This window comes from Pieris napi, chromosome 14 (genome assembly GCF_905475465.1).
Source record: "Pieris napi chromosome 14, ilPieNapi1.2, whole genome shotgun sequence".
In the NCBI taxonomy this organism is placed as follows: Eukaryota; Metazoa; Arthropoda; class Insecta; order Lepidoptera; family Pieridae; genus Pieris; species Pieris napi.
Genome location: NC_062247.1, coordinates 8,647,641 through 8,674,238, shown reverse-complemented (window position 1 = coordinate 8,674,238; position 26,598 = coordinate 8,647,641). Strand labels below are relative to the sequence as shown.

Below are 26,598 nucleotides of genomic sequence, written 5' to 3'. Positions count from 1 at the left end.
AAAAAAGGTTGCGTGTACTGTACGCGCGTAAGAAGTTATACTTCTTTGGCATTATTAAAAATAGTTTTGATTGCATGCAAATAATTAAGTAAAATTAAATAATCAAAGACTGGAAATAGAGTCATTATATTCAATAAAGTTCAGTTTACATTTGAAAAATAAAATAAATAAATATTTATTATTATTATCTTACATTAAGTGTAACATAAATTCTATTATTATTCGAATGTTGTTTTTAAATTATGTCCAATGCCGTAGCATCTTCGGTGGGCAACTTCATTCTGTTAATTTGACACAAAATGTGCGCGCGCATCGTAAAATTTCACTTTCATCAATTTTTCATAACGCGCCTAAAGAAGTATAACTTCAAAAATCTGCCAAATACTAATGCTATGCAAACGTATTCGCTAGACATAGGGAGGATTAATTTCCGCCAGTTAAATTTCACAAAAACCTAGTTTAACATAGCGTTAAGTTTATTACTTCTTTCTACAGGTACAAATGGTGATCGAGAGATGATTGCGTCACTCATGATGGCGAACTTTGACGTGTTTGACGTCACCATGAGCGATTTGCACTCGAAGAAAATTACCCTGGACGCTTTCCAAGGACTGATCTTCCCTGGAGGATTCAGTTATGCTGGTAATTTCAAACATCGTTTTCTATGTCTCAAGTGTTTAATACTAAATTTTAATTAAATCTATATAATACTAGCTGACCCGGCAAACGTTGTTTTGTCATGTATATTATTTCTAGGAAAAAAAAATTATAGTTGAACAAAAATAACTATCTACTATAGCAAACCCTAATTAATGCTCGTAGAAGAGTGAAAGTTCCCCTAACTTTGTATGTATTTTTGTATCCTGTATCATAAAATAATTGTCTAAAAAAATTTTTTTTTTTTTGTGTGAACACCCCTTTTTACTTAGGAACGAACATTGTGACACGAGAATTTTATAAATTAGATATAGATAAAAAAAAATCGTAAACCTCTGTTTAAATTTCATAATACTATTGGCTTACTAATCGGTAGTTCGGTTATAGAGAATAGAGCTATAGAGCCCGCTTCTTCATTCCTCATGTATAGCCATGATGTCTCTAATACTCTTTGAAAATCCTGTTCGTGACGTAAAAGAATACATTATAAACGAAAAACCAAATCTTTTTTGTGTTGACTTCTGAATTGTGATGAATGTATTTGTTTCCAGACACCCTTGGTTCCGCCAAGGGATGGGCAGCCGGTATCCTATACTCCGAAGCAATCTACGACCAATTCTCCCGTTTCAAAAATAGAAAAGACACCTTCTCACTCGGTGTCTGCAATGGATGCCAATTGATGGCTCTCCTTGGATGGGTTGATCCTGATCAAAGGAACACATCGGTTCGCAAGACGCAGATATTCCTGGATCATAATCAATCAGAACGGTATGGTATAACATTTAAAACAAAACATTCACTTTACAACGCGCTTTGCGAGTAAGGGTGCGTACAGACTATGTAACATATTATATAACTTGTGTTTTATAACACGTCCACATTTGTAACCTTGTTATTCAACATTATAACATGAAACAATACTGTACACATTAGAATAACAATGCAATATAACAATGTTATATAACCATTTTAAATAACAAAAGAAAAACAAAAAAACGTAAATGCTGGGTTCGTCCTAGCATACATATCAATAACATGTTATTATAACATGTTTTATAACATTCAGTGTCCACATTATCTGAAACATGTTGTATAGCAATGTTGTATAACATGTTATGTTATATAGTCTGTACGCACCTTTAGTCATCAATTACGGTCTAAGTAGTTACGGTAGAACTTATCCAACGTATCTCAACCAAATATATAACCTCCAAATGCGAATCCTCAAACACGTTGTCTCGAGAAATGTACTCGACTCATATACTCGTTTTCAATTCTTGAAAGGCCGGCAACGCACTCGTGAGCCCTCTGGCATTGAGAGTGTCGATGGGCGGCGGTATCACTTAACATCATTGGTGAGCCCGTTTGCCCCCTGTTCTATAAAAAAAAATGAAGAAAGAGGATTTTTTAAACACTGCAAAATACTGCCCATATCAGAAAAATTAAGTAAATGTCTTCTAGTCGAGCACTTTTTTGAGATGTCATAAAAAAACGAGTGGAGCATGACGTACAGACCCGAGCGTTAACGCAAGTTCGACTTTGTACATCGAGAGCAAACAACGTATACGGCAAGAGAACGTTGAGGTATTTGCCCAATCTTTTTCAGGAATTATTTTTCACTTTTTAGTGTGATGTGCTTTAAAAGCGTGTTTTTTTATTTTTTTTTAACTATTATTTATTTTTTAGTTAATATTTTTAAGTTTTATTATATGCATTTTTTTTTTCGGATTATTGCATTGTCATCGATCTTTGACAGGTGCGCAAAGTTTGAATTTAATATGTCAGTTAAAAGTGGGTCAAAATCGAGTCCGAAGGAGTCGGTTACATACATACATACAGGTGAAGCTATTATAAAGCGTGTAAAAACGTGTGGCACTCAGGGACTGCCGCGGTAAAGCTATTGCATAATTTTTTTTTTAACTTATGCAATTATATTTATTTATGCAGTATTTTTTTTTCTTTGATATTAATTCAAGTTTTTTCTTTGATAAATTAATTCAATCTACCACTCTACCAGACTCAGACTAACTCGCCTATTTAGTCTGTCTCACTCTAACGCGCACCGGCTGCACCGATCTGGTCAGAGAGAGTGTGAATACGCGTTCTGTCCCGCTCTAACGCGTAAGGTTTGTTTCGTTACGGAATTTCTGGATTCGGTCTCCACGCTCGACGCCCGTGATAGAAGCTATGCAATAGCTGAAAAACTACTTTTATATGAAACAAGGCTGATGTGGTTACATTAATACAAACCACAGCGGTTTTCTTATGTAACATATTGTGATTGTACTATATTATTTTGTAAAATTAAAAAAAAACTATTTGTCTTGTGTTTTTAATTTCTTTGTAAAATGTGTGAAAATATATGCAATCATGCACTGTTCCGCCCAACTTGCTTTGAAATGTTGTAATGCTTTTTTATCAGATTCGAATGTCGCTGGAGTGCCGTAAAAATAAACGAATATGTCATCCAAGATGTCTGGTTCCGTGGTATGGGGGAAAGTGTTTTGGGGGTGTGGGTAGCCCATGGTGAGGGTAGGTTCGCCTTTTCGCAACCCTCGATTAAAGACCAATTGCTGAGAAATGGACAGATTGCCTTGCAATATGTGGATGATGATGGAGTACCCACCGAAGTGTATCCTATGAACCCTAATGGAAGTCCAGGTTAGTACGTTATTAACACATTAAACAACCGACTCCACACGATTGGATTCCTCTCTATCATCTTTTAAAACTCTTCTGTATAAACATTTCTTTACCTTATCCTATCCTGATCAATCGTGACTTGTGAAATTCTTGTGTTTTCTTTTGTATTGCATTGCTATTCGCTATTCATGAATCTGTATGATTAGCTTTTTAATTTGTAATTAATATTTATTTGTATTCCTTTAGATTAAGGTTCTATATTTTTTTTTATAAAATTTAGTTCTGCACCTCTTGCACTCATCATTTTTTTTTTTTAGTTTTTCTCTTACTTGTTGCCTGGAAGAGTTCTTGTTGCATTCCTCCCAATTATTATGTATTGCAACTTATTTTAATGCATTTCTTTTGTTTTTTTTTGCAACAAAGTGTGAATAAATAAATAAAATACTAACAGATTATATTGAATAAGTAACACTTTTTTGTAAATAATCTTATTTATCTACGTAAAAGTCAATCGTAAATTAATAATAAATTTTCTATGACTAGCATTTTTGCGTATGTTTCATTTACCATATAAGTGCAAGATTCAGACAACGTACTAGACCGAAACAATTTTCGCCAAGAATAGACCCATGTTGTCCGGGTTATACGCAATATGCTAACACCACCTAGCTGTGTAGTCATTTGTTTTTATAAACATATCTTATTTGTATAGATGGACTAGCAGGACTAAGATCCCCAGATGGTCGCCATTTAGCTATGATGCCCCACCCTGAACGTTGTGTCCTCCGCTGGCAATGTGCAACTCCACCTGCTACTGCATGGCACCCAGAACAACCTGACAGTGATGCTTCACCTTGGCTCCGTCTATTCCAAAACGCTTATATTTGGGCATCAGAACAACAAATTGGCTAAAGAAAACCTGTGTATATCATATAACCATAGATACACAATGGTCTATCATAATCAGATCATTTAAGTATAAATTATGAAATCGTTTTAAAAGAATCCTCATTATGACCTGAAGTCTGTGCAATAATTCAATTTTTTGTAACATTCTAAAGATTATTATAGAACCTTTTTAAGTTCTAGTAGAAAAATTTTCATAAGTGTTATTACTAAAAATAATTTAAAAAAAAAACAAATGAATTTAAGATTCATGGAACTCCATTTTATAATTCTAATATCATACACATTCCAATATTCTAATTCCTATTATACTCACTTTTATATTTGATAAGATAATGTTCAAGTAGATATGGTAAAACCAGTGTCATTTTTATGATGCAACCTGTAGGTAATTGGGTCTTAGAAATATTACTTTAAGAACACTTTTGTTTTTAAATTTAATCTGTATGTCATAAAAGTACAGGTTGTTTTTCCGACTTCAATTGTGCTTGAATACAGGTTAATTTATTAAACAAATGAAATTGTGTGTTTCAATATGATTTGCTATCTACTAATGTACTATGAATTAGAATGTATCTTCTATATTTTGTGTAGGTAATTAAATAAATAAAAAACTCTTATTTTACAAAATATTTTTCTTTGTTGGTTATTCTCATTTGAAAATGTACAGCGTTGAGAATTATCAATTTATTTTCTTGTTAAATTGTTATTTAAATATGTTTAGAGTTATAAAATGATTTTAAATAAGTAAATGGGCACAAGGAGTTAAGCATAAATAATTTTAAGGTAACATAAATGATTAAATTCTATATACATATACTTTTGATAAAAATATTTTTAAGTATAATTATTAATTACCCTTAACATAAAATGTTATTATATTTGATATTAAACTTTTACTTAATCTAAATGAGTATGTTTTTAGTAATATTTATATGTTCATAACCATTATTTCTTGTAGTTTTCTACACAAATCTTTTCGTCTAGATTTCTCCAAAGCGTGGCATAAAACAAGAAAACCTCTCTGTGGGTCAGCTCGGTCTTCGTATACATGCAATATCTCATAAGCTTTATCTTTTAATGAATTTTGTTGTTTGTCAATTTCATCTATTCGATGTTCTTGCAATTTCAGATTTCTACCAAGATCTCTCCAGGATGTGCCAATTTGTTCTACTATAGTTTCATTAATACGGTTCTTTTTTCTTAGAGTAATGTTTCCATATGGATGCCCAGATGGTAAAGCTGTTTCAGTTTCTTTATAATATGATGAGCTCTGTGTATTTTCTGCAGCTGTAAAGTATAATTTTTAGTTTAGTTCACTAGCATTCTATTACAAAACTTAAAACTTTGGTTTCTTGTAAAAGATATGAATTGATACATCAGACGGTGGTTTAAATTTATGCCTAAATATAGCAATCTCTTACACAATTCAACCTTGGAAGAAGTATAGGTTTTAAATAAAAACCTTCAAAATAGATTGCCTATGATGCACCATTAAGTTTTATAAAAATAATTACACTTTAAACTTACCATAAAAGTTCAAATGTTCCCTATGATCATGGGACTGCTCATATTCACTTATTTTCTTTAATAATTCATTGTTTTTAATTCTTCTAGCTATTTCCTTCAAGGGCGTTACATTGTTTTCGGAAAGAACATCGCGTATTTCTAATACTCGTAAAAGTTGCCCAATAGTTTTTATTTGTTCGAGTCTTCTTGTGGAGTCTATGTCATCTCTGTAAAACTCTTTTAATTGGTTAAGAAGATTACCTTGAATGTCACTGCTTCCAACATTATATACAACTTGCTGTTTTAGATGTGTATAAGAAGATAATAAGGTCATTTTGAAAATAATCTACACTATACTACATAATGAATTTTAATCATTGTATGTTTTTGAAACTAGGAATCCCCTTTTATAAACTTAAAATCACGACCAATTTAATTACGTTAATGTCATCTGTCATTTATGATTTTAAAGTGTACGTAACTTCAGAAAATAATATTACCAGGCTAACGTTATTTCACATTATTATGGCTATTTTTTGCTTTATATCCCAAATCCCAATTCTAGTGGCGTAACAAGTAAGTACAATGGCAGGGCTGAGGGCTGGCAAAATGACACGGGCCCCCAACCCAAGAGGGCCCCTGACCAAGAGAGAGATAATAATATTATGTTCTATGGATGAATGTGAACAACTTCATAGTAAATAAATGCTTACAGCGCTCCAGTTAATGCCATCGGTACTATGGTATGGACTATGGTACGAGAATTTAAAATGGTATGCAAGTACAGAGTTTTTAGGAATAATTTCATGTAGAGAAATAAAAGAAGGAGTGTACATGTGTAAGAATTTTATTAATCTACAATAATTAAATTAATAATGTTAATATCACAACACAAAAGCGTCAATATAGCACAGTAAGAGTATCTATCTCGTTAAAATATTGATATCACAACACTAAAGCGTCAATTTTGCTCTGGAGTCTCTTCGTAAATGATGATTATACAGGACAATTAGCTTTTTTGCAGTAAGTCTCTTTTCAGCAAGATCTGTTTACGTTAATTCAAACACTGAACTTTTGTAAATGAATCGGGCGGTATAAAAGAAACAGCAAAACGTTTTTGAGATTTTCACTTCACAACTTGTTGTGTTACTACTAAAGAAAAACTTGTAGTCCTTTAAAAAATTGTTTAAAAATGGTTTATTTTACATCAGTTATGTACCCAGTGTAGCTTTATATTCTAATAAATTTAATAGATAGCCATTATAATAATAAAATAATACATCTATAGATACTAGTGGCTATACTAGCAAGTGTGGAGACTAAAGACCATTCCCTCTCGCCTAAGAGAGGAGGCCTACGGCCTTTAGTGGGACATTTTGGCATTGAGAGTGTCCATGGGCGGCGGTATCACTTAACATCAGGTGAGCCTCCTGCCCGTTTGCCCCCAGTTCTTTAAAAAAAAAATACAACGTTTAATTCAGTACGCTGAAAATCTTATATGTAATAATATTATAAATTAAAATAAACTGAGTACAACGTGTCTATTTTTACCCATCAACAAATTTGCCACGGGCCTCTGAGGCCCGTGGCAAATTTGTTTGGTATAGTTACGCCACTGGAAAATTCGGAAGATAAAATTTTAATAAAGTGTTAGACGTTAAAGGGTTTGTTGTTAGTTTTGTGGCAACTACGATTATTTTTTAATTATTACCTTGTCGCTTAAAAGATTACAAGTAAAAAGCAAGTATTGACATTGACGCTTGATCACATGGTTATTATTCCATTATATTTCACAACATTCATTAAGCAGAATAAATGTTGTGAAGTAAAATACCTAAATAAAATTATAAATAATTAATACATTTATAAAAAAGTGCATATACCTATAAAAATATTGATTTTTAATTTTTATACGTCAGTCATGTTATACTAAACGGTCACAGATTAGTAGAATCGACAATGACGTACATGCTTGTAGATAATATGTTTTCGTCTGTCTAATCCACTGTCTTGGAGTTTTATAATATGTATTATGTCCATATTTTTTTTTAAATTGAGTTTAGTCTTTAGTTCTAAAACATATTATATTATAATTAGCGTTGACTCTAGTGTGAGGCTTTACCAAGGTCTCCGCCGAAGATTAATATAACATTATGGCAGTATTTGCGCAACAGTCCATACATATATTATGTAATAGAAAATGTATATCACTTTGCGATATCATTAAAAACTACTTTCTCCACACACTACAATCAAAAATACTTATTGAGTTTTTTAAAATAAACCATATCAAAACAAATCACAGCACATTTTGTATAGTAAAGGTTTTTGAAGTTATACTTCTTTAGGCGCGTTATGAAAAATTGATGAGAGTGAAATTATAGTACGATGCGCGCGCACCGTGACCCAAAACGAACAAACGTAACAGAATGAAGTTGCCCACGGAAGATGCTACGGCATTGGAGATAATTTAAAAACAACATTCGAATAATAATAGAATTTATGTTACACTTAATGTAAGAGAATAATAATAAATATTTATTTATTTAATTTTTCAAATGTAAACTGAACTTTATTGACTATAATGACTCCTTTGCCAGTCTTTGATTATTTAATTGTAATTAATTATTTGCATGCAATCAAAAACTATTTTTAATAATGCCAAAGAAGTCTTCTTACGCGCGTACGTAAGTACACGCACCCTTCTTTTTTACTATACGATATGTTATGTCCAGGGTTTTAGGTAATTTGACGTATTCCCATTAAGAGGTGGATAGGGGCGACTATTTGTAATACTTTTAATCCACATTTGCATTATGTATGTATGATGAAAAACAGTAGGCCATTTTCCGCTCCGATAACCCATCCTATACGACTGTTTTGACTATCACGTTAAAGCTTATTGAAAGTAAATTTGTGATAACAGAGGTCATCATGCAATATAGTCGATACATTTATAATTTAACTTATTTGCTCGTTTCTTATCACGAATAGACAACGAGTCTCAAGCTTTGACCTCTCAATCAGTATATTGTTTAGTTTTGTTGTAACTAGTCGATTATGTACTAAAAATGTTACGCTCATTTAGGCCGAATTTATTGAAATTAAAACATAGTTGTAAAATCAAACATGGCGCCCGTTGCGTATCAAAGAGTTCGAAAGATGAAAATTTGTTTCCCGAACGAGTTGATTTTCCGAGTCGTCACATCGGACCAAGAGACCAGGACATAGTTACCATGCTGGATCTCTTAGGATATAAGGTATTAAATAATAACCCAGTGTCAGATACAACCCTGTGGGCCTTGGTCTCAGGATACATTCTTTCCTTAAACAATTTTATATTAAGGAGAGCCCTCTGTGCTTGACCCATGTAATTTTTGAAGCAAGACAGAAGAAAGAAAGACAAGCCCGTTTCCTCACGATGTTTGCCATTACTGCTTGTTTGATGGGGTAATATGTCTGGTTTTTTGCTAAGGCGAATGGTGGATGACGCAAGCAAAAATGCGATTTCGTGGTGTTCGTATCTATATTTGTTATTCATATTTCAGAGTTTGGATGAACTAACAAATAATGCTGTACCCAAACAGATTCAACTCAACGGTCTCATGGAAATAGACGAGCCGATGAGTGAGTATAATTATTATCTGACAGACTTTATTACCTTATTAATTCAGTTAAAAAATATTGTATTACGGTATATGGAATTTAAATCCCATTGAAAAAATGGTACAATATTTTATTATAATCATAATTTTTATTTAATAAAGCGACTTTTTTATACAGGCGAATACGATTTGATTGAGAGAGTAAGAAAAATCTCGGAACAGAATCAAATATGGCGATCTTTCATCGGGATGGGATACCACAATTGCTGTGTGCCGCACACTATCATGAGAAATATGTTTGAAAATCCAGGATGGTATGGGGAATTTTACATTACTTGTCTTTATTTTTTTACAAAATAGCATGCAGATGGGCTGTATGATGTTCAGTGATATACCGTAGACGCATTGTTAGATGGTTCGCAAGTGCGTTACCGGACTTTAGGGAATTTTTGGAGCTTCAGCATTAAAGGCTATGCAATAAGCTTTTTCTTGCAATTAAACCATGATAGTACCTTTAACGTTGGATTACTTTAGAAAATAATAACGATTTATATCCACTTGTTCCGTGTTAGGTGTCATTTTATTTTTACTTTACCCTTAAAAAAAACATCGATTAGTCAAAAAATTTCACAGTTTTTATTAATTTTAAGACATATAATAACTTATATCAGAACTAACTAACAGATTAAACAGTACTTATCCGGAGCTGAATATATTCGGTATTGGGCTGATCAATTTTAAAGAAAGCATTGTTAAGTGCTTATCTCGTACCTAATCCGCTGTTTTGCTGGTATTTTTTTTTCTTCTTAACAAAAATTTCTGGTATTTTTACACGCTTTATATTAGCTTCACCTGTATGTATGTATGTATGTATGTAACCGACTCCTTCGGACTCGATTTTGACCCACTTTAAACGGACAGATTTTATTCAAATTTTGTGCACCTGTCAAAGATCGATGACAATGCAATAATCCGAAAAATTAACTAAAAAATAAATAGTTAAAAAAAACTAAAAACACGCTTTTAAAGCACATCAATATTTTTCGTCTATCGAGCAACCCACGCTTTTTCACAATAATACCAGTATTTTTTGTTCATTACCATTTTCAGCCTAAATTAGGAATTATTTTTCACTTTTTGTTTGATTTTTTATTTTTTTGTAACATATCCCGTAGATATAGATTTTTTTATTAAATAATACATTGTAAAATAAGAATACATTAGTACATTTTTTTAAATTTATTATTTAATAAATACATAATATATCAATGGACCGCTAGTAGATTGCTACTAACTTCGTTATGCTTACGTTCGTTAAAGTAGTACAACTTCATTACACTTGTTCTAGGACAACACAATATACACCCTACCAACCTGAAGTATCGCAAGGAAGATTGGAAGGTCTTCTAAATTATCAGACAATGGTCTGTGATATGACAGGTTTGGATGTAGCAAATGCATCTTTGCTTGACGAAGGTACAGCTGCTGCAGAGGCGCTATCTTTGTGTCACAGGTAATCTACACCCAAGTTTATGTGTAAATTTATTTATTATATTATGTTACGTATATAGGATTAGGATTAATTGGTCCCAGTCAATATTTCCTTTTCAAAAATTAGTAGGCCTACTCATATACTTCATCTGTGTAGTTAAAGACAGTCTAACCCCAAAATAATTGTTTCGGGATTCATAGTTTCAGGCCTGCTTTTCTAAGCCACGAGACGGTCAGTTCTTTGTGATAAATAAATAATGCCCTACATGTGTTGGAGAAATATTGTCACTCCTTCGACATTGACATCGTCATTAGAGGGCTCAGTGGGCGTCTTGTGGGTAAAGTGCGAGCACATTAATTCGTTTAGTATTAATTCCAAACTATGAAACAATTATACAATAACAAAACAACTAAAATCACATATGATTCTTAAAAGTAATAGAAGTAATCTCATAACCAAAGCAAACATAAAAATCAATGGTCAATTGACTCCATCATAACATACATATCCTGGTAATCATAACATTCCCTGACAAACATATATAATAACTTATCATAGTACATATATAATCCTTCTTGTCTGGACTTCTGAGCGTTTCACAGAACTCTTTACAGAACCAATACCAAATTATAACCTATAAACGTTATTAATTAATATTTCAGACATAATAAACGTACAAAATTCGTTGTATCAGAACGTCTTCATCCACAAACCCTAGCCGTGGTTACGACTCGACTGGATGCTTTAGGCTTAGAAGTAAAAGTATTGCCGGATGTCCGAGAGGCCGATTTTGCGCAACGCGATATATCCGCGGTATTACTTCAATGCCCCGATACAAGAGGACTTGTCTATGATTATTCCGGATTGGCTGCTACTGCGCAAGAGCATGGTGTACGTTTTTTAGCTTAATTAAATGATATACCTATATATAATAGGCATAATACAAAATAGCATCCGTATCACCTTGAAGTCCGTCGTTCTACAACTGAGCGTTTCTTGCAATGGCAATTTCTGCCGCGTACCACCGTTATGTGGAACCAGCTGCCCACTGAAGTATTTCCGAACTAATTCGACATAGGGTCCATCAAGAAAAGAGACTTTTCTAAATTCTTCGATCAGTTACGGAACGACGGACTTCAAGGTGTTACGAGTGGAATTTCAAATTCTGCCTCAACGTCCGATGATCAAACTCAGCTGCAGGTATTAATTAATCCGAACAACTCCTCTGAACACTCTCCATGGTAAATACGGTAGAAGATGCAGACTGTCCCCACAGTTGTAAGAGGACTTGATTTTAATTGATAATCACAAAATGCTTGCGCTCCTTTGACAGCACATTTAAACTTAACGATCCCTTTACAGTCACTAGTTGTGGTAGCAACAGATCTTCTGGCCTCAGCGTTGTTGCGCCCACCAGCGGAATGTGGTGCAGCTTTAGCCGTAGGAACCTCACAAAGGTTCGGCGTACCTTTGGGTTATGGAGGACCTCACGCTGGATTCTTTGCGGCGAAACATGCGTTGGTTAGATTAATGCCTGGTCGTATGGTAGGTGTAACACGGGATGCTTCTGGAAGAGATGCGTATAGGTAAATACATATCCACTAGTGGATTTTTCTTTATGTTTAATTAATGTCTCGTGCCTATAAAGGGCTCAATCTATATAGGGTTGTAGAGCTACTTGATTAAGCGCTATGAATTTCATTGGGCATCCTTATGTGCAGTGTTGGCTTAGTAGCTTTAGCGTGCGACTCTCATTCCTGAGGTTTGGCTGTGCAACAATGTACTTACTTTCTATGTGCGCATTTAACATTCGCTCGAACGGTGAAGTAAACATCGTGAGGAAATCGGCTTGCCTACAAAAGTCGACTACGTGTGTCAGGCACAGTAGGCTAATCACCTTGCCTATTAAATTGACAAATGATTATGAAATAGATACATAAATCTGAGGCCCAGACCTAAAAGGTTGAAGCGCCAATGATTTATTTATTTAAGAGGTCTTCTTAATGGTCAATTTACAGGAAATATTCATGAAAATTAATGATGTAAATAATTCAATTACTAGATTAGCTCTGCAAACAAGAGAGCAACATATACGTAGGGACAAAGCCACATCGAACATTTGTACTGCGCAAGCGCTTCTTGCAAATATGTCTGCGATGTACGCGGTGTACCACGGACCACAAGGTCTTAAAGATATCGCTACCAGAGTGCATAATGCCACTTTGGTGTTGGACCATGGTGAGTTTATTCCTAGTGCCGACTATTTGCTAATGAGCCGCTTAATCCGTCTCTTTATTTACCAGAAAAATATGAATTGTTATGAATTTGTATTACAAATATAGTTATATCATCGAGGAAAGAAACAATTATTAAGATACTATGTTAATGGAAATAACTCCTTTGTAAAGATGGCGTGAAGTCATAAAACGTATGTATGCATAACATATACAAGAAAATATGACTTCACAAATTTTTTAATGTTTAGTTAATGTGTAGTTAATTTTACACACACTTATCAACTATATTAGAACAAAAATTTCTAGCAAGGAAAAAATTAAACAGCACAACAAGCAAACAGCAAAAACAGCTAAATCGATTTAATTGAAAACAGATGAAAACCACGTAGTATTTTAATTATATTCATAAAACTATTACTCGGGTAGCTGGGAACCAGTTTCCACCACAATCCAACCACATAGGGAGCGTTGAAGTATTACGTCACGCAATTTTTGGAGATTATTGACCCCCCCCATGTAACGTGCCGTAACGTTTTTCTGTACCCTATAGTAAAACGTTTCGTGACCACCCAGTGCTCTTTATATCTAAAAGTTACCATTTTGTGGCGTAAAAATAATATTAGCAATAACGCGTAATTTAATCCTTAACGTAACGTTTTTACAAGAGGACACAATAAAAATTCGTTACGTAATACTTGAACGCTCCCATAGCCAAACATTCTTCTTCCTTCCTTTTATTAATACTTAAATACCAATATTGACAGGAATTAAACAACGCGGACACACACAAACAAACGATGTTTATTTCGACACCCTACATATAATTCCAAATGAGGAACATAATGTCGACGCAATAAAATCAAGGGCTCAAGAGAAAAAAGTAAATCTACGATACTTCGATGATGGAGCGATCGGTGTTGCGTTGGATGAAACGACGACTATGCAAGATGTTGATGATTTATTATGGATATTTGACTGTAAAAACGTTGGGGAGGTAAGTTTTTAGAATAATAAAATCTGTACTCACTTGGGCCCGTGTGAGTGTACCAGGATGAATCAATCGATATATAAACATACGATTTTGTTTGGTCTAAAACCTATTCGGTTATTATGTCAAAAATAAAATGAAACAGTTCGTCACGCCTAAACAAAAATATTTTATTATATCATAAGTCCATATGATTATTATTGTTTTAGTTACAATATTGTCCTAAATATTATATAAGTAGGTTAGCTTTAAAGTATATTCAATCATAAAAAAATATGGAAGGGCAATCCTGCCTTTCCGAATTTACCGCCAGCATGCTGCTAGGACTCCCCTGCACGCGGTTCAACAATGATACAGCTCGCAGGATCATTGTGGTATAAAATCACAACAAAACAGTTTTTGAATTAATTGAAAATAATCTTACAAACGATTAATTACATTATTTTACTTCACAAATGGATTGATCTAGTATGACCAATTTTTAACATTTCATACAGATTATTCAAAAAAACCCTAAGCATAACCGGACTTCTTAGTTTTTGGCGGAAAGTTTCTTGCCAGTTTTTCTTGCCCGCTCTACGCCCTTGACTTGCGAACTATTAGTAAATGTAAATTTACAGCTAATTTAACTTCTTTTTTGACGTTCATAAGTGTTCCTATATGAATAAAGTTATTTTGAGTTAGTACTCATTGGTCTCTTTTCATCGCAGCGTAAAGTCTATTCGTCTGAAAGAGACGTAAGCGGTTGAAAGAGTGGGTAGGCCTCGAGAATCAGCGACAAATAAATTCTACTTTTCCTACAGGTGACGGGAACCGGTGATGCAAGATCCCGTAGCATACAAAACGGACCTTTCAGAAGAACATCACCGTTTTTGACACATCCGGTGTTTAATGCACATCATTCTGAAACACGATTAGTCAGATATATGAAACGACTTGAGAATAAAGATATTTCATTGGTGCATTCGATGATACCTTTGGTAAGTTAGATGAAAACTTTAAAAAAAACAAGTAAATTAAAATTTAACTGAGATAATTATTGTACTTAACTTAACTTTAGTTCTCGGCGTCAGATTTCTGTAGTCTGATGAAGTAGGTGATCAGCCGGTATCGAATTTTTGGGTCATGTCGGTTTCTTCACGATGTTTTCCTTCACCGTTCGAGCGTATGTTAAATGCGCACATTTCTGAAAACCCCCTCCGAATTCCAGGGTTCCTGTACCATGAAACTAAACTCCACAACGGAAATGATGCCATGTTCTTTCAAACATTTCACCGATATACATCCTTTTGCCCCTCTGGACCAATGTAAAGGGTATCATGTGTTATTTGAAGAGCTTGCCAGAGATCTTTGCGCTATTACCGGATATGACCGTGTTTCGTTTCAACCTAATAGGTAAGATTTTATTTAACGATTATTGAAAACATTCTGCTTTTATTAAGGTAACAAAAACATGTTTTACTATGAAACAACAAATTCTGTTGTAGTATGAGTTGAATATAAATCGTAGGGACATTTGTGTTATCAAAGACAAATATGTTAAGAACTGCTTGGGTTCTGGTTATGTTTCTCTAGTATGATTTATTATGCGCATCCTTTTTGGCATAATATTTTAAAATTAAAATGAAATACAATAATATTATCACCCAATTTTTACGGCTCCAAAGAATGAAAGGGTGTTGGCACCTCAAACGTGTGTTTGTGAATACATTTTTAGACATTAATTAGAGTAAAGTAAAATGTTGAATGGCAAACTCGATTTATTCAAAAATCGTCCAAAAGTTCTTCTAACCTTATCGGTTAAATCATGATATTAAAATCAATATATATACTGTAGCATCGAAAATGTTTACCTTTAACATTCAAAGTTTAACACATTATGTATCTACCGAAAACAATTACGTCAAAAACTTCGCGAATTAACCGAAAAACCTAATTCCAGTGGTGCCCAAGGCGAATACGCTGGTCTGCGAACAATTAAACGTTACCACGAATTCCGTGGGGACACGGGACGAAACATATGCTTGATACCAGTCAGTGCGCATGGGACGAATCCTGCATCAGCTCACATGGCTGGTATGAGAGTTTGCGCTATACGAGTGACGCCCACTGGTGATGTTGATATGGAACATCTTAAGGATAAGGTGAGTAAATTTAAGAAAGAGGAACGTGGGTAGGAAAAAAAAATGATGTTATTAGTTTAGTGTATTTTTTATACAACAATTTACAGTAAATGTTTATACTATTTTAACTTATTTCTCAACAAATGCCCTCTCCAGGTGTCGCCTTTTTGATCTGTCACTGAAAGAAAATTTGTGATTTTTATACAAATAGCTCTGCTGAGCTGATACAGAAATCTGAAGCCCACACATAAAAAGGTTGTAGCGCCATTGAATTTTTTTTTTTAGATGTGGATAAATCAAGGGTTATTATTCCTCTCAATAAATACTATTCTATTATTTTTAATTAGGTATTATTGTATGCATAATTAAAAAAAAAAGAAATTTACAATAGTGTGGTGGAAACAAAAACTAGGCATAGTTTTTGTCTAGCAGGACGTCAAACTAATTTATACCTACTAAAACCAATATATTTGTACTCGTATAACATAAAAATATATCTATTATATTGCGCATTCTACGACAGTAAATTAATTAGGGTAATGTTCGCAATGAATAGAGTTTGTTTGGTTTTTCGTTTTTATTAATAATCGTAATGATACTTAATACGCGGACCATAGAAATATAGGACAAGAAACAAATGGTTCCAATCATAAATAAAATATTATGTATATTTAAACCTAATTGTTATTCAGGTCGAGGAACATAGCGCAAATATATCGTGTCTGATGCTTACCTATCCCAGTACTTTTGGTGTGTTCGAGGAGCGAGCGGCTGATGTTTGCGCATTGGTACACAAACATGGCGGTCAAGTTTATTTAGATGGAGCCAATATGAATGCACAGGTAATACATTTGTTCATAAGTTTTGCAGTATCTTCATACTGCGTAAATTTTTCCATTTTACCTATCAATGGATACCGCCTAGTACAAAGCAAACAATACTTGGCCATTACTATAGTGATTTATCCCTGGTAATAGCGATTGGAAGCTACAGAGTATGGGCATTAGTCTCAAAAGATTTTTGCCAGAATTAAACGCAAATACTAATTTGTGAGTGAATTGCACTAAACCGTTCACCTAGGAACTGTCCCAAGAATACCTGCCTCCACAAAAGAGGATAATATGAAATTCCACCCTTATCACCTCGAAGTCCGTCGTTCCACAATTGAGACTTTTTTCTGAGACAGTTTTTGCCGCGCACCACCACTTTGTGGAACCAGCTGCTCACTGAAGTATTTCCGAACCAATTCGACTTAGAGTCCTTCAAGAAAAGAGCGTACCATTTCTTAAAGGCCGGCGCGGCCCTCTGGCATTGAGAGTATCTAGGGGCGACGGTATCACTTAACTTCAGATGAGTCTCCTGTCCCTTTGCCCACTGTTTTATCAAAAAAGGGTCCCCAACTATAGAGACTTTATTAATTAAAGAATCTAAAATTTATTTCGCAATTAATGATTTGCTGGAAAACTTTTATTTGGAAAATAGTTTGGGACTACGTGCCTCCATTCCTTTGCTGCTCCGAGGCACCCCGACCTCTAAATCTGGTACTGTGGTTAGTAGGAGAGGGAAAAATTTCTAACCTTCTGGCGGCTAATGTATGAATCCCCAACTGAAGAATAATGCTTGTCTAACGAAACGAAATTTAAATTTCAGTTAATATATTGCAACGTAATAACAAAATCACATTTCCATTCGTAACTGACATATTGCAGAACCTTTTGAAAATTATTAATAAATTACAGGTTGGTCTGTGCCGACCAGGTGATTATGGCAGTGACGTATCTCATCTCAACTTACACAAAACCTTTTGCATCCCACACGGCGGAGGTGGTCCAGGAATGGGGCCTATTGGAGTGTAAGTTCTATTGGAGTTTAAGAAGTTTTCCTTTTAGGTATTAAAGATCTCTGCAGGACACCGTTGGGATATTTTAAATCTTATTTTTAATCTTAGTTTTAAATATGTGTTTCTCAGTAATTGAATTTTGTATGCAATTCTTATGAGAAATAAAGTTATTCTTAAACCTATATTTTAAGCTAAGGATTATCTAGTTGATAAAAGGGCCTGGGACTAGTGCTAGACAGGCTACTTCTAATTAATTTACGATATTTGTTTTAAAATAAGTGTTGTTTGATGATTTGCTATTTTAAAAGAGTACCGAGAGTTTTTTACTCCGGCTTTTTCTCTCGCCCTACACCCTCTGTCTTCTTTGCCGATGAGTAGGGATGCCTACAAATTCAAATTTAATGACGTGGAATAAGTGATACATGTATCTTATGTTCCATAATAAACATATTTTATTTTTTATTGTTTTGGAACTAATAATTTTATATTATTAATAATAGATCATATACGTACTTTCTGATAATCAAACTATTGAAAAAATTACCTCATGAGTTACACAGTTGCGTGACTTTAACAGCCCTTTATAAAGGGTATTTCAACAAGAAGTTTGTTTTTCAATTGTGGCAACACCGAGAACGTGATAGTTTTGACATTTAGTTTTTGGCGGTATTCGTAGCAGGTGCTTTGGCAATTATTACAATGAATTCAATTTCGCTCGAAAATCGCATTAAAATAATTCAAATCCACTATAAAAATGGTGGTTCTGTTAAAGTTACATTTCGTAAAATTCGTGATATTTTCGGCCAGCATAATCGTCCTTCTGAGACCGCTGTTAAGAATTTGGTCGCGAAATTTGAGTCGACAGGCTCGGTACAAAATGTGCCAACACCAACACGTGTTCGACCGGGTCGTTCAACAGAAAACATCGCCGCCGTGAGCCACAGTGTTGAAGAAGATCAAAATTTGTCAATTTCACGACGTTCTCAACAATTGGGGTTATCCAAAAGCACAACATGGCGAATTTTGCGAAAGGATTTGGCTTTGAAGCCTTACAAGATTCAACTGGTGCAGGAATTAAAGCTGATCGACCATTCAAATCGCCGCAGATTCGCTCAGTTCATTCAGGAACAACCTGCTGGTTTTTCTGAAAAAATCATTTTTTCAGACGAAGCCCATTTTCATTTATCAGGGTACGTCAACAAGCAAAATTGTCGCATTTGGGCTTCTGAAAATCCTAAAGCAATTATTGAGAAGGCTTTGCATACTCAACGTGTTACTGTGTGGTGCACTATGTGGTCTGGAGGCGTGATTGGGCCGTTTTTTTTCGAAGATGAGGCTGGAAATGCGGTAACAGTCACGGTATCGCGAGATGTTAACCACTAAATTTTGGCCTATTATTGATGACATGGATATCACTGAAATGTGGTTTCAACAGGACGGTGCCACATGTCACACAGCCAATGAAACGATCAATTTATTGCAAACCAAATTTCCCGAGCGCATAATTTCGCGAAATTCAGCTGTTAAGTGGCCAGCCAGATCGTGTGATTTAACACCACTGGATTATTTTTTGTGGGGCTATGTTAAAGACAGAGTCTATACGGAGCCAATCGAATCGATTGCAGCCTTAAAACTCAAAATCCGTGATGTCATTAACGAAATAGACCCTCCATTTTGCCAAAAAGTGATTAAAAATTTTGATGAAAGAATCAACATCTGTCAGCGTGGTCGTGGTGGACATTTGCCAGATATCATTTTTCATTCATAATTGCCAAACTTTTCTCTTTGTAATACAATAAAAAATTTATTCATTTTCCTCTAAATTCTTTGTTTTATTTTGTTTTAGAAAACAAAGTTCTTGTTGAAAAACCCTTTATGTTTTGATAATATTGTATCGTTATTATAACGGTTTTATTTATAACTATAATACAATGCGAATATTTTCACTTTTCAGTTAGGGGTATAATAATATTTTTAATATGAAAAAACATACTCTTACAGAAAGGCCCACTTAGCCCCATTCCTTCCATCACATCCGGTGGTAGACCCACTGGCAGACCTTGGTGACGCAGCCCATAGCTTTGGATCCGTCAGCGCCGCGCCTTACGGCTCTTCAGCCATTTTGCCTATTTCTTGGGCCTATATTAAAGTAAGTAGAAACTCCGTCAGACGTTTTAAAACTGAGCATTTTGAATGCACTTTTTGCCGCGCACTACCACTATTATAAAGTTCAGCTTCTACATATTTTCAAACGGATTAAACCTACGATATTTTAAGATCCTTTCGGACTTAGGGGCCTTCAAGAAAAGAGCCCACATTCCCTGAAAGGTAACACACCCGCTAGCTCCCGTTGCAGCTGACAATGGGCCGCGGTTATCACTTTATTCAGTGATAACCTACTCGTTAGCCTTCTGTCACATAAAAAAAAGAGGTTAGGTTAGGAGGTACAAGGTTGGCAACGCACTTGCGTGCCTTCTGGCAGTGTGAATGTCCATAGGCGTATCACTTAACATCAGATCAATCTCTGGTTTGATTTCCCTCTGTTCTATAAAAAAAGGTTTAGGGTAGTTGTTCCTAATTATGAGCTTTGCCGAATCTTGACTGTGTACCAATAAAATTATTTCGGGTGATCACGCATATTTCAAATTTCAGATGATGGGCCCAAAAGGTCTCAAACGCGCTACCCAAGTGGCTATTCTAAATGCTAATTACATGTCACGAAGATTGGAGAATTATTACAAGACACTGTACAAGGGAGAACGCGGACTTGTTGCTCACGAATTTATCATTGATGTTCGAGATTTAAAGAAAACGGCTAATATTGAACCGGGAGATATTGCAAAACGACTTATGGACTTTGGTAGGTTAATTAATTTCTTTTTATCATCGGACATCGACCTTTTCATCGCAAATTTAAGAGCCGTGCTCTTGTCTCATTAATCGCCACTCTTTGCGGTTCTGCGTCAGTGTCTTGACCTCCTGGTATGTCACGACCTCAGCTTTTTTCTTGATCAGGTCTATGTAAGTTATTTTCGGTCTTCCTCGTCCTCTCATACCATCTATCTTCCCCTCGAAGTTCCTCCCCTCCAAGTGAAGTTCTCGTGTCACACCAGGTGTCCAATCATCTTCCCTCTCCGGCTTTCTATGGTACTCAGCAGATTTCGTTTCTCTTCGACCATATCCAGCACCTCTTCATTGGTCTTCTTTTCGGTCCAGCTTATCTTCATCATTCTGCCCCAGCACCACAACTCAAATGCTTCAAGTTTTTGTCTTTCTTTTTTAGTAAGAGTCCATGTTTCGCTACTGTAGAGAGCAATGCTCCAGACGTATGTTTTGATAAATCGTTTTCGTGTTCTGCATGCTATGTTGGCTTTAAATAGGTGTTTTTTCTGGTTGAAAGCTCTTTTTGACATCGACCCAGCATACGAAATTCCATCCATATCACCTCCACGTCCATCGTTACACAACTGAGCGTTTTTTAAGGCAGTTTTTGCCGTGTACCACCACTATGTGGAACCAATTGCCCGCTGAAGTATTTGCGAACAAATTCGACTTAAGGTCCTTCAAGAAAAGAGCGTACCAACTCTTTAAAGGCAACGCACTCGCGAGCGTTCTGGAATTGAGAGTGTGAATATCACTTACCAACAGGTGTCAGGGAGCGTTCAAGTATTACGTCACGCAATTTTTGGAGATTATTGACCCTTCCATGTAACGCGCCGTAAGGTTTTTCTGTAACCAAGCACAATACTGTACCCAAGTTTAACGTTTCGTGACCACCTAGTGACTTTATACCTAAAAGTTACCATTATGTGGTGTAAAGTACTGGAAAGTCGAATATAATATTAACAATAACGCGTAATTCAATCCTCGCCCCGCATCGTAACGTTTTACAAAAGGACGCCCCCCCCCCCCAAAATTCGTTACGTAATACTTGAACGCTTTCTGAGCCTCCTGTCCGTTTGCCCTATTTTATAAAAAAGAACATTACAAAACCTGAATATTAATTTTTCATATATAAAAAAAAAATATGAGATTTATTTCTGTAAGATGAACTTCCAGTCTGTTCGAAATACATTACGATTAAAGCTTGTCCCTGAAGATATCGTAAAACTCTTTCCCCGAGAAAACGCGATTTTGACTTTATAAATCCTTAATAGTGTTGCTAACGTAGTACCTCTTAACTGTAGCAACTTTAATGAGTTTTATAACTAAACTAAATTCACCGTTTTAATCAAAGTACTTATGTACTTTTTAATTTTAATAAGGGGTTAATAGATTGCAGACGTTACTTAGTTTAATACATCATTGTCAATTGTTTTTTTTAGGATTTCACGCACCGACAATGTCCTGGCCGGTTGCCGGCACGTTGATGATAGAGCCCACAGAATCCGAAGATTTGCAAGAGCTGGAGAGATTTTGTGAAGCTCTTATCACGATTAGGAAAGAGATTAAGGATATAGAAGATGGAGTTATGGACAAACGGTTGAATCCATTAAAAGTACGTCTCAAAGATATTTTTGACTAGGTTCTATTGAACTAGTAGTTCACTTTGGGACTGTAAGTTCGTGCTTCCGATTTTCTTAATACCATGGATCACTGCTCAAGTGATTCATACAAACGCTTATAGTTATTATTATAAGAAACAATTATGGTATAGTTCCATTCAATGTGCCCAAAGAACAATTAATAGTACGGTAAGGTAAATGAATAAAGAAAATTTATGAAGAAAACCGACAGAGAAATGTGTCTGGTTCTTGCCGTAAAAATATTTTATACTCTTAATATAATTGTTAACAGCGTTGAGAATATGTCTTTTATTTATTAAATTTCGTTACTGAAAAATAATATAATTTTTTTATGTTCACTAGATGGCGCCACACACACAAACTGATGTTATAACAGAAGACTGGAATCGACCCTATAGCCGAGAACAGGCTGCTTTCCCAGCGGTAATTAAAATAATAGCATACATTTTATATTTTCGATATTTACACACATATTTTGATATTAACTTATTAATTAGTTTATATTTCAATAAATAAAAATTTTAAATATATTCGGGAAATATTGTAGTACAAAGAACAAATATCGACGATTAAAAATAATAAAATTTAAATGTTAATTTTACATACAATTAACTTTATTTAACATAAATTGAAATTTCTAACCAGTACATAAATTTTTTCAAAGCACGATTTTTCCATTTAAACCTTATTGACGAGACTAGACTAAAGACTAAAATCCTAATTCTGACTGCAGTTTTCAATTGCTTCTTTTTTTTCAGGCATTTGTCAAAGGTGAAACGAAGATTTGGCCCACAGTAGGAAGAATTGACGACATGTACGGTGACAAACATTTAGTATGCACCTGCCCGCCCGTTATTGATGACTTTTGAATAAAATAAACCATTTCAGTAATATATTATATTTTTGACAATATTCTCTTAACAAATATCATCACGCTTTCCTCTTATTAGAAATTTTAGCTATAGTTATGCCGAGAACAAATTTTCTATCTGACTTATTATAATTTTGCGCTAATTATCAACATAGTTAATTCAAGGCAACTGGTTTCATTTATTTCTACAAGAATTCGAATATAGCATTCAATATTTAATTTGACTCGAATCACAGTACAAAATGTGTTTAAAAAAATCTATTGCTCCATTTACCAATTAAAACAGCCGTCACTCTCAGTCTGCTTAAAATAATACAGCTTTATTCTTAAGCAAAGATACAACACAACTCCAAGAAATCACACATATAAACGATTCAAAATGTAAAAAGTTAGAAAAATCCAAGTAACATTATTTAGGTGGAGAACTGATTGTCTCTTTTGGGTAGAGCCCTAACCTAACCCCAAAGTCTTTAGGAGTGCGTAGAGCTGGTCTTGTTGGGAACGGATAGTACGAACTTGATGATGGACTACGAGGCATAGACAAAGACGATAATGTGTCTGTTTCTAAAAGAGACGTTATCGCACTACACGTATCATCTGATTCTATTCGCACTGTATCACTTTTTATCGTATAGTCTTTTGGAAATGAGAGTGTCTCACGCTGCGGAAACGTTTTCGGAGATATTGGAGTCGATATTTGGTCCAAGGACGTTATTTGACACAATGTATCACTGGAATTACTCTTTGCACCCATCGGCGAATCATCTTCCATTGAGGGATCGTAAGTAAAACTAATAGAGGACGTTACTTTTTGGGAAAAATCACTCAACTGACTATCTGTTTTTGTTTCACATATTTTTGGTTCTTTATCAAGTGTCCTACTACATATATCACTAACTTTTGATAACACATAGTCGTTGTATTTACTGGAAGTTGATATCGGATAGTTGTAATCATCAGAGGTGTATTTCCGTTCATATGTAGATGTGTCCTTTAGTTCCGATGATAGAGTTACAAACGTTTTCGAATCACTTGATAAAGAATATCGGTTATAATCAGGTTTTTTATCATTTGAGAGAGATTCCATTCGAGAATTGGAATTTTGAGTTGTTTCAATATTATTTGAACCTGTATCTTTAGTTTCATCTGCTTCGAGTAATGTTGTTTTAAAATCACATTTTGCAAAAAATCCTTTATTTTCCCAACCATACAAATCAGTTTGATTACCAAGAGAGTCGCTACTAGGACTTTTTAAGTGTTTTAAGGAAAATTCTTCTGATAGTAATTTTTTTCTCATTTCAAATGAGAAAGGATCATCGATTGAAATTGGCCGAGCTCTTAAAAAATCATTTTTATCGGATAACTCACTATGAGGTTTCCTTTTAATGCCGCCGATTAAAGAATCTGAAGTGGATTCTTTGAGTAATGGAGAATCAAGCGATGTTGATATAATAAGATCAAGTTTACTATCTTTATCCTTATTTATAATTTTTTGGGTATGAGCTACGTCTGATGTAGTATTTGTTACATTTTGCTTTGTGAGTATTCTACTAAGAATTTGAGAGTTTTCTTGAATAATTTGTAATGCTCTTTCACTATTTTTGCGGCCAGATTGTAAAAAATATTCATGTGGACTATGATCTAATTTTGGGGTTTGTATAGAGGCAACTTCTTTAACAGGCGTTTTAAGAGTTTGACTTTTAACATCAATACACGTCTCATTTCTACTATCTATACGGATTTCTACTTTAGGACTGTCTTTAGGTTTTATCTCTTGGACTTTATCAGGACTAACAGATTTTTTACAGACAAATGTGTGTCTTTGCGGCAATGAAGAAGCTCTTTCAGTTTCATTAGTTATCTCATCTTGATCATCACTTGTTATAGTTAATGAGTCAGGTTTTTTGTGTACACGGGAATTTCTTTTCATTGGCCTTCGACTGGGAATGTTATCGTTATTCGGATCTGTCAAGCGTGCACCAAAAAATGCTGGACTATTTTCAAAATATTTATCAACTTTTAGTGGAATAGGTGGCTCATCTTCACTTACAATCGCACTATCAGATTCTGGACTCTGAAGTGGACTTTCAATATCTGATGCGTATTTGTCCGATATGTCAATATCTGGTACAAAATTAGGATACATTGTAAAACTATCGATTAAATCTGGTGGTCTTATGGATAAATCAGCCTTAGAAGTAGAAGGTCGTCTAAGATTAGATTCAAAGTCATAGCAAAAGGAAGACTTTTGTAGGTTTAAATGATGGTATGGAGATAAATCAACTGGACTTAAGGCAGTAAAATTTGCTGTGGAAAAATTGGACCTGCCACCTCGAGAAGTTCGAGTTGATAAGAATGTATTCTCATTACCAGATATATACGCATTATCGCTAAGTAACGCATGTGATTCAGAAAGGTTTAGGTTGAGATTATCTTTGTTTGGTCGTATTGGATTGCTTACGCTTTCTTGAAGTTCAGTTGATAAATTTTCTTTATTTGTAGATTTAAAGTTTGTGGTTTCTAATGGTATAGCTTGATTTTTTGTTGGTGATGATATTTTTTCAATATTAGAGTTATGTTCGTTTTTAAGCGGCTGTGTCTTTATATTTTCATTTTCTTTATCTACATCTAGTAAATCGGTTTCCGATTCGCTTCCACCTTCGTTTTCATCGCAAAGGCTTGTGTCTGTACTTGATCTAGAATGCGACGAGTATGATGAAGATTCACTTGAACTACGAGAACGAATAGAGGCAATCATCTCATTCGCTTCTATTTCTGATACAATAATACCATCTCCACTTTCATCTAAATCTATGGATGGTTTTCTACCTACTTCTACTTTTTCTTTTTTAATATCTTTCCACTTAACAGAATTTCGTCTATCTAAAGTCTTACGCGTTTTTGCTTCTTTCCATGTGATTGTTTCATTTAAAGTTCCTTTCGAAGACGTTTTTTCATGGCTTGAGCTTTGGCGAGAAGGAGGTACAGCTCCGGGAGGAGGTCCAAGTCTTCTTCCTCTTGAACTAACTATAGCGCTTTTACCAAGAAGTAAGTTATTCACTGTCAGTGAAGTAGGTGATGTCGGTACGCCAACTGTAACACATTTAAGGTAGACTAAATTAGTTCCTCTATTTTAGTTATGCTTATGGCTTGATATGGTTAAAATTAAATTATGAATGAAATTGTTTTTTCTGCAAAGCA

At 34.6% G+C, this 26,598-nt stretch overlaps 4 protein-coding genes across 4 annotated transcripts in view; 2 read left to right on the top strand and 2 right to left on the bottom strand.

Annotated features, from left to right (window-relative positions):
• The window catches only part of LOC125055773 (phosphoribosylformylglycinamidine synthase), a 28,373-nt gene extending 24,004 nt beyond the window's left edge, over positions 1 to 4,369 (top strand). Inside the window, exons 20-23 of the mRNA XM_047658359.1 lie at positions 496 to 642; positions 1,209 to 1,425; positions 3,080 to 3,318; positions 4,013 to 4,369. Coding sequence (XP_047514315.1) covers positions 496 to 642; positions 1,209 to 1,425; positions 3,080 to 3,318; positions 4,013 to 4,212 — 803 coding nt within the window. The 3' untranslated portion in view covers positions 4,213 to 4,369. The remainder of the gene's footprint in view (positions 1 to 495; positions 643 to 1,208; positions 1,426 to 3,079; positions 3,319 to 4,012) is intronic.
• Positions 4,370 to 4,826: 457 nt separating this feature from the next.
• LOC125055774 lies at positions 4,827 to 6,215 on the bottom strand. The gene is made up of 2 exons (XM_047658360.1): positions 5,737 to 6,215; positions 4,827 to 5,496 (listed from the first exon to the last, which is right to left on the bottom strand). Exons 1-2 carry the CDS (start codon positions 6,047 to 6,049, stop codon positions 5,138 to 5,140), a joined length of 672 nt encoding a protein of 223 aa, XP_047514316.1. The 5' UTR covers positions 6,050 to 6,215; the 3' UTR covers positions 4,827 to 5,137.
• A 2,467-nt stretch (positions 6,216 to 8,682) lies between these two features.
• Positions 8,683 to 23,419, top strand: LOC125056286 (glycine dehydrogenase (decarboxylating), mitochondrial). The gene is made up of 18 exons (XM_047659313.1): positions 8,683 to 8,975; positions 9,264 to 9,342; positions 9,499 to 9,634; positions 10,669 to 10,833; positions 11,475 to 11,703; positions 12,175 to 12,398; positions 12,875 to 13,050; positions 13,814 to 14,043; positions 14,841 to 15,017; positions 15,248 to 15,432; positions 15,980 to 16,181; positions 16,853 to 17,002; positions 17,900 to 18,012; positions 20,002 to 20,149; positions 20,653 to 20,860; positions 22,326 to 22,498; positions 22,869 to 22,949; positions 23,285 to 23,419. The coding sequence occupies exons 1-18, from the start codon at positions 8,787 to 8,789 to the stop codon at positions 23,393 to 23,395; spliced, it is 2,976 nt and encodes a 991-aa protein (XP_047515269.1). The 5' UTR covers positions 8,683 to 8,786; the 3' UTR covers positions 23,396 to 23,419.
• LOC125056287 lies at positions 23,409 to 26,511 on the bottom strand. Its single transcript, XM_047659314.1, has one exon. The coding sequence runs from the start codon at positions 26,153 to 26,155 to the stop codon at positions 23,807 to 23,809; it is 2,349 nt and encodes a 782-aa protein (XP_047515270.1). The 5' UTR covers positions 26,156 to 26,511; the 3' UTR covers positions 23,409 to 23,806.
• Between the last annotated feature and the right edge of the window lie 87 nt (positions 26,512 to 26,598).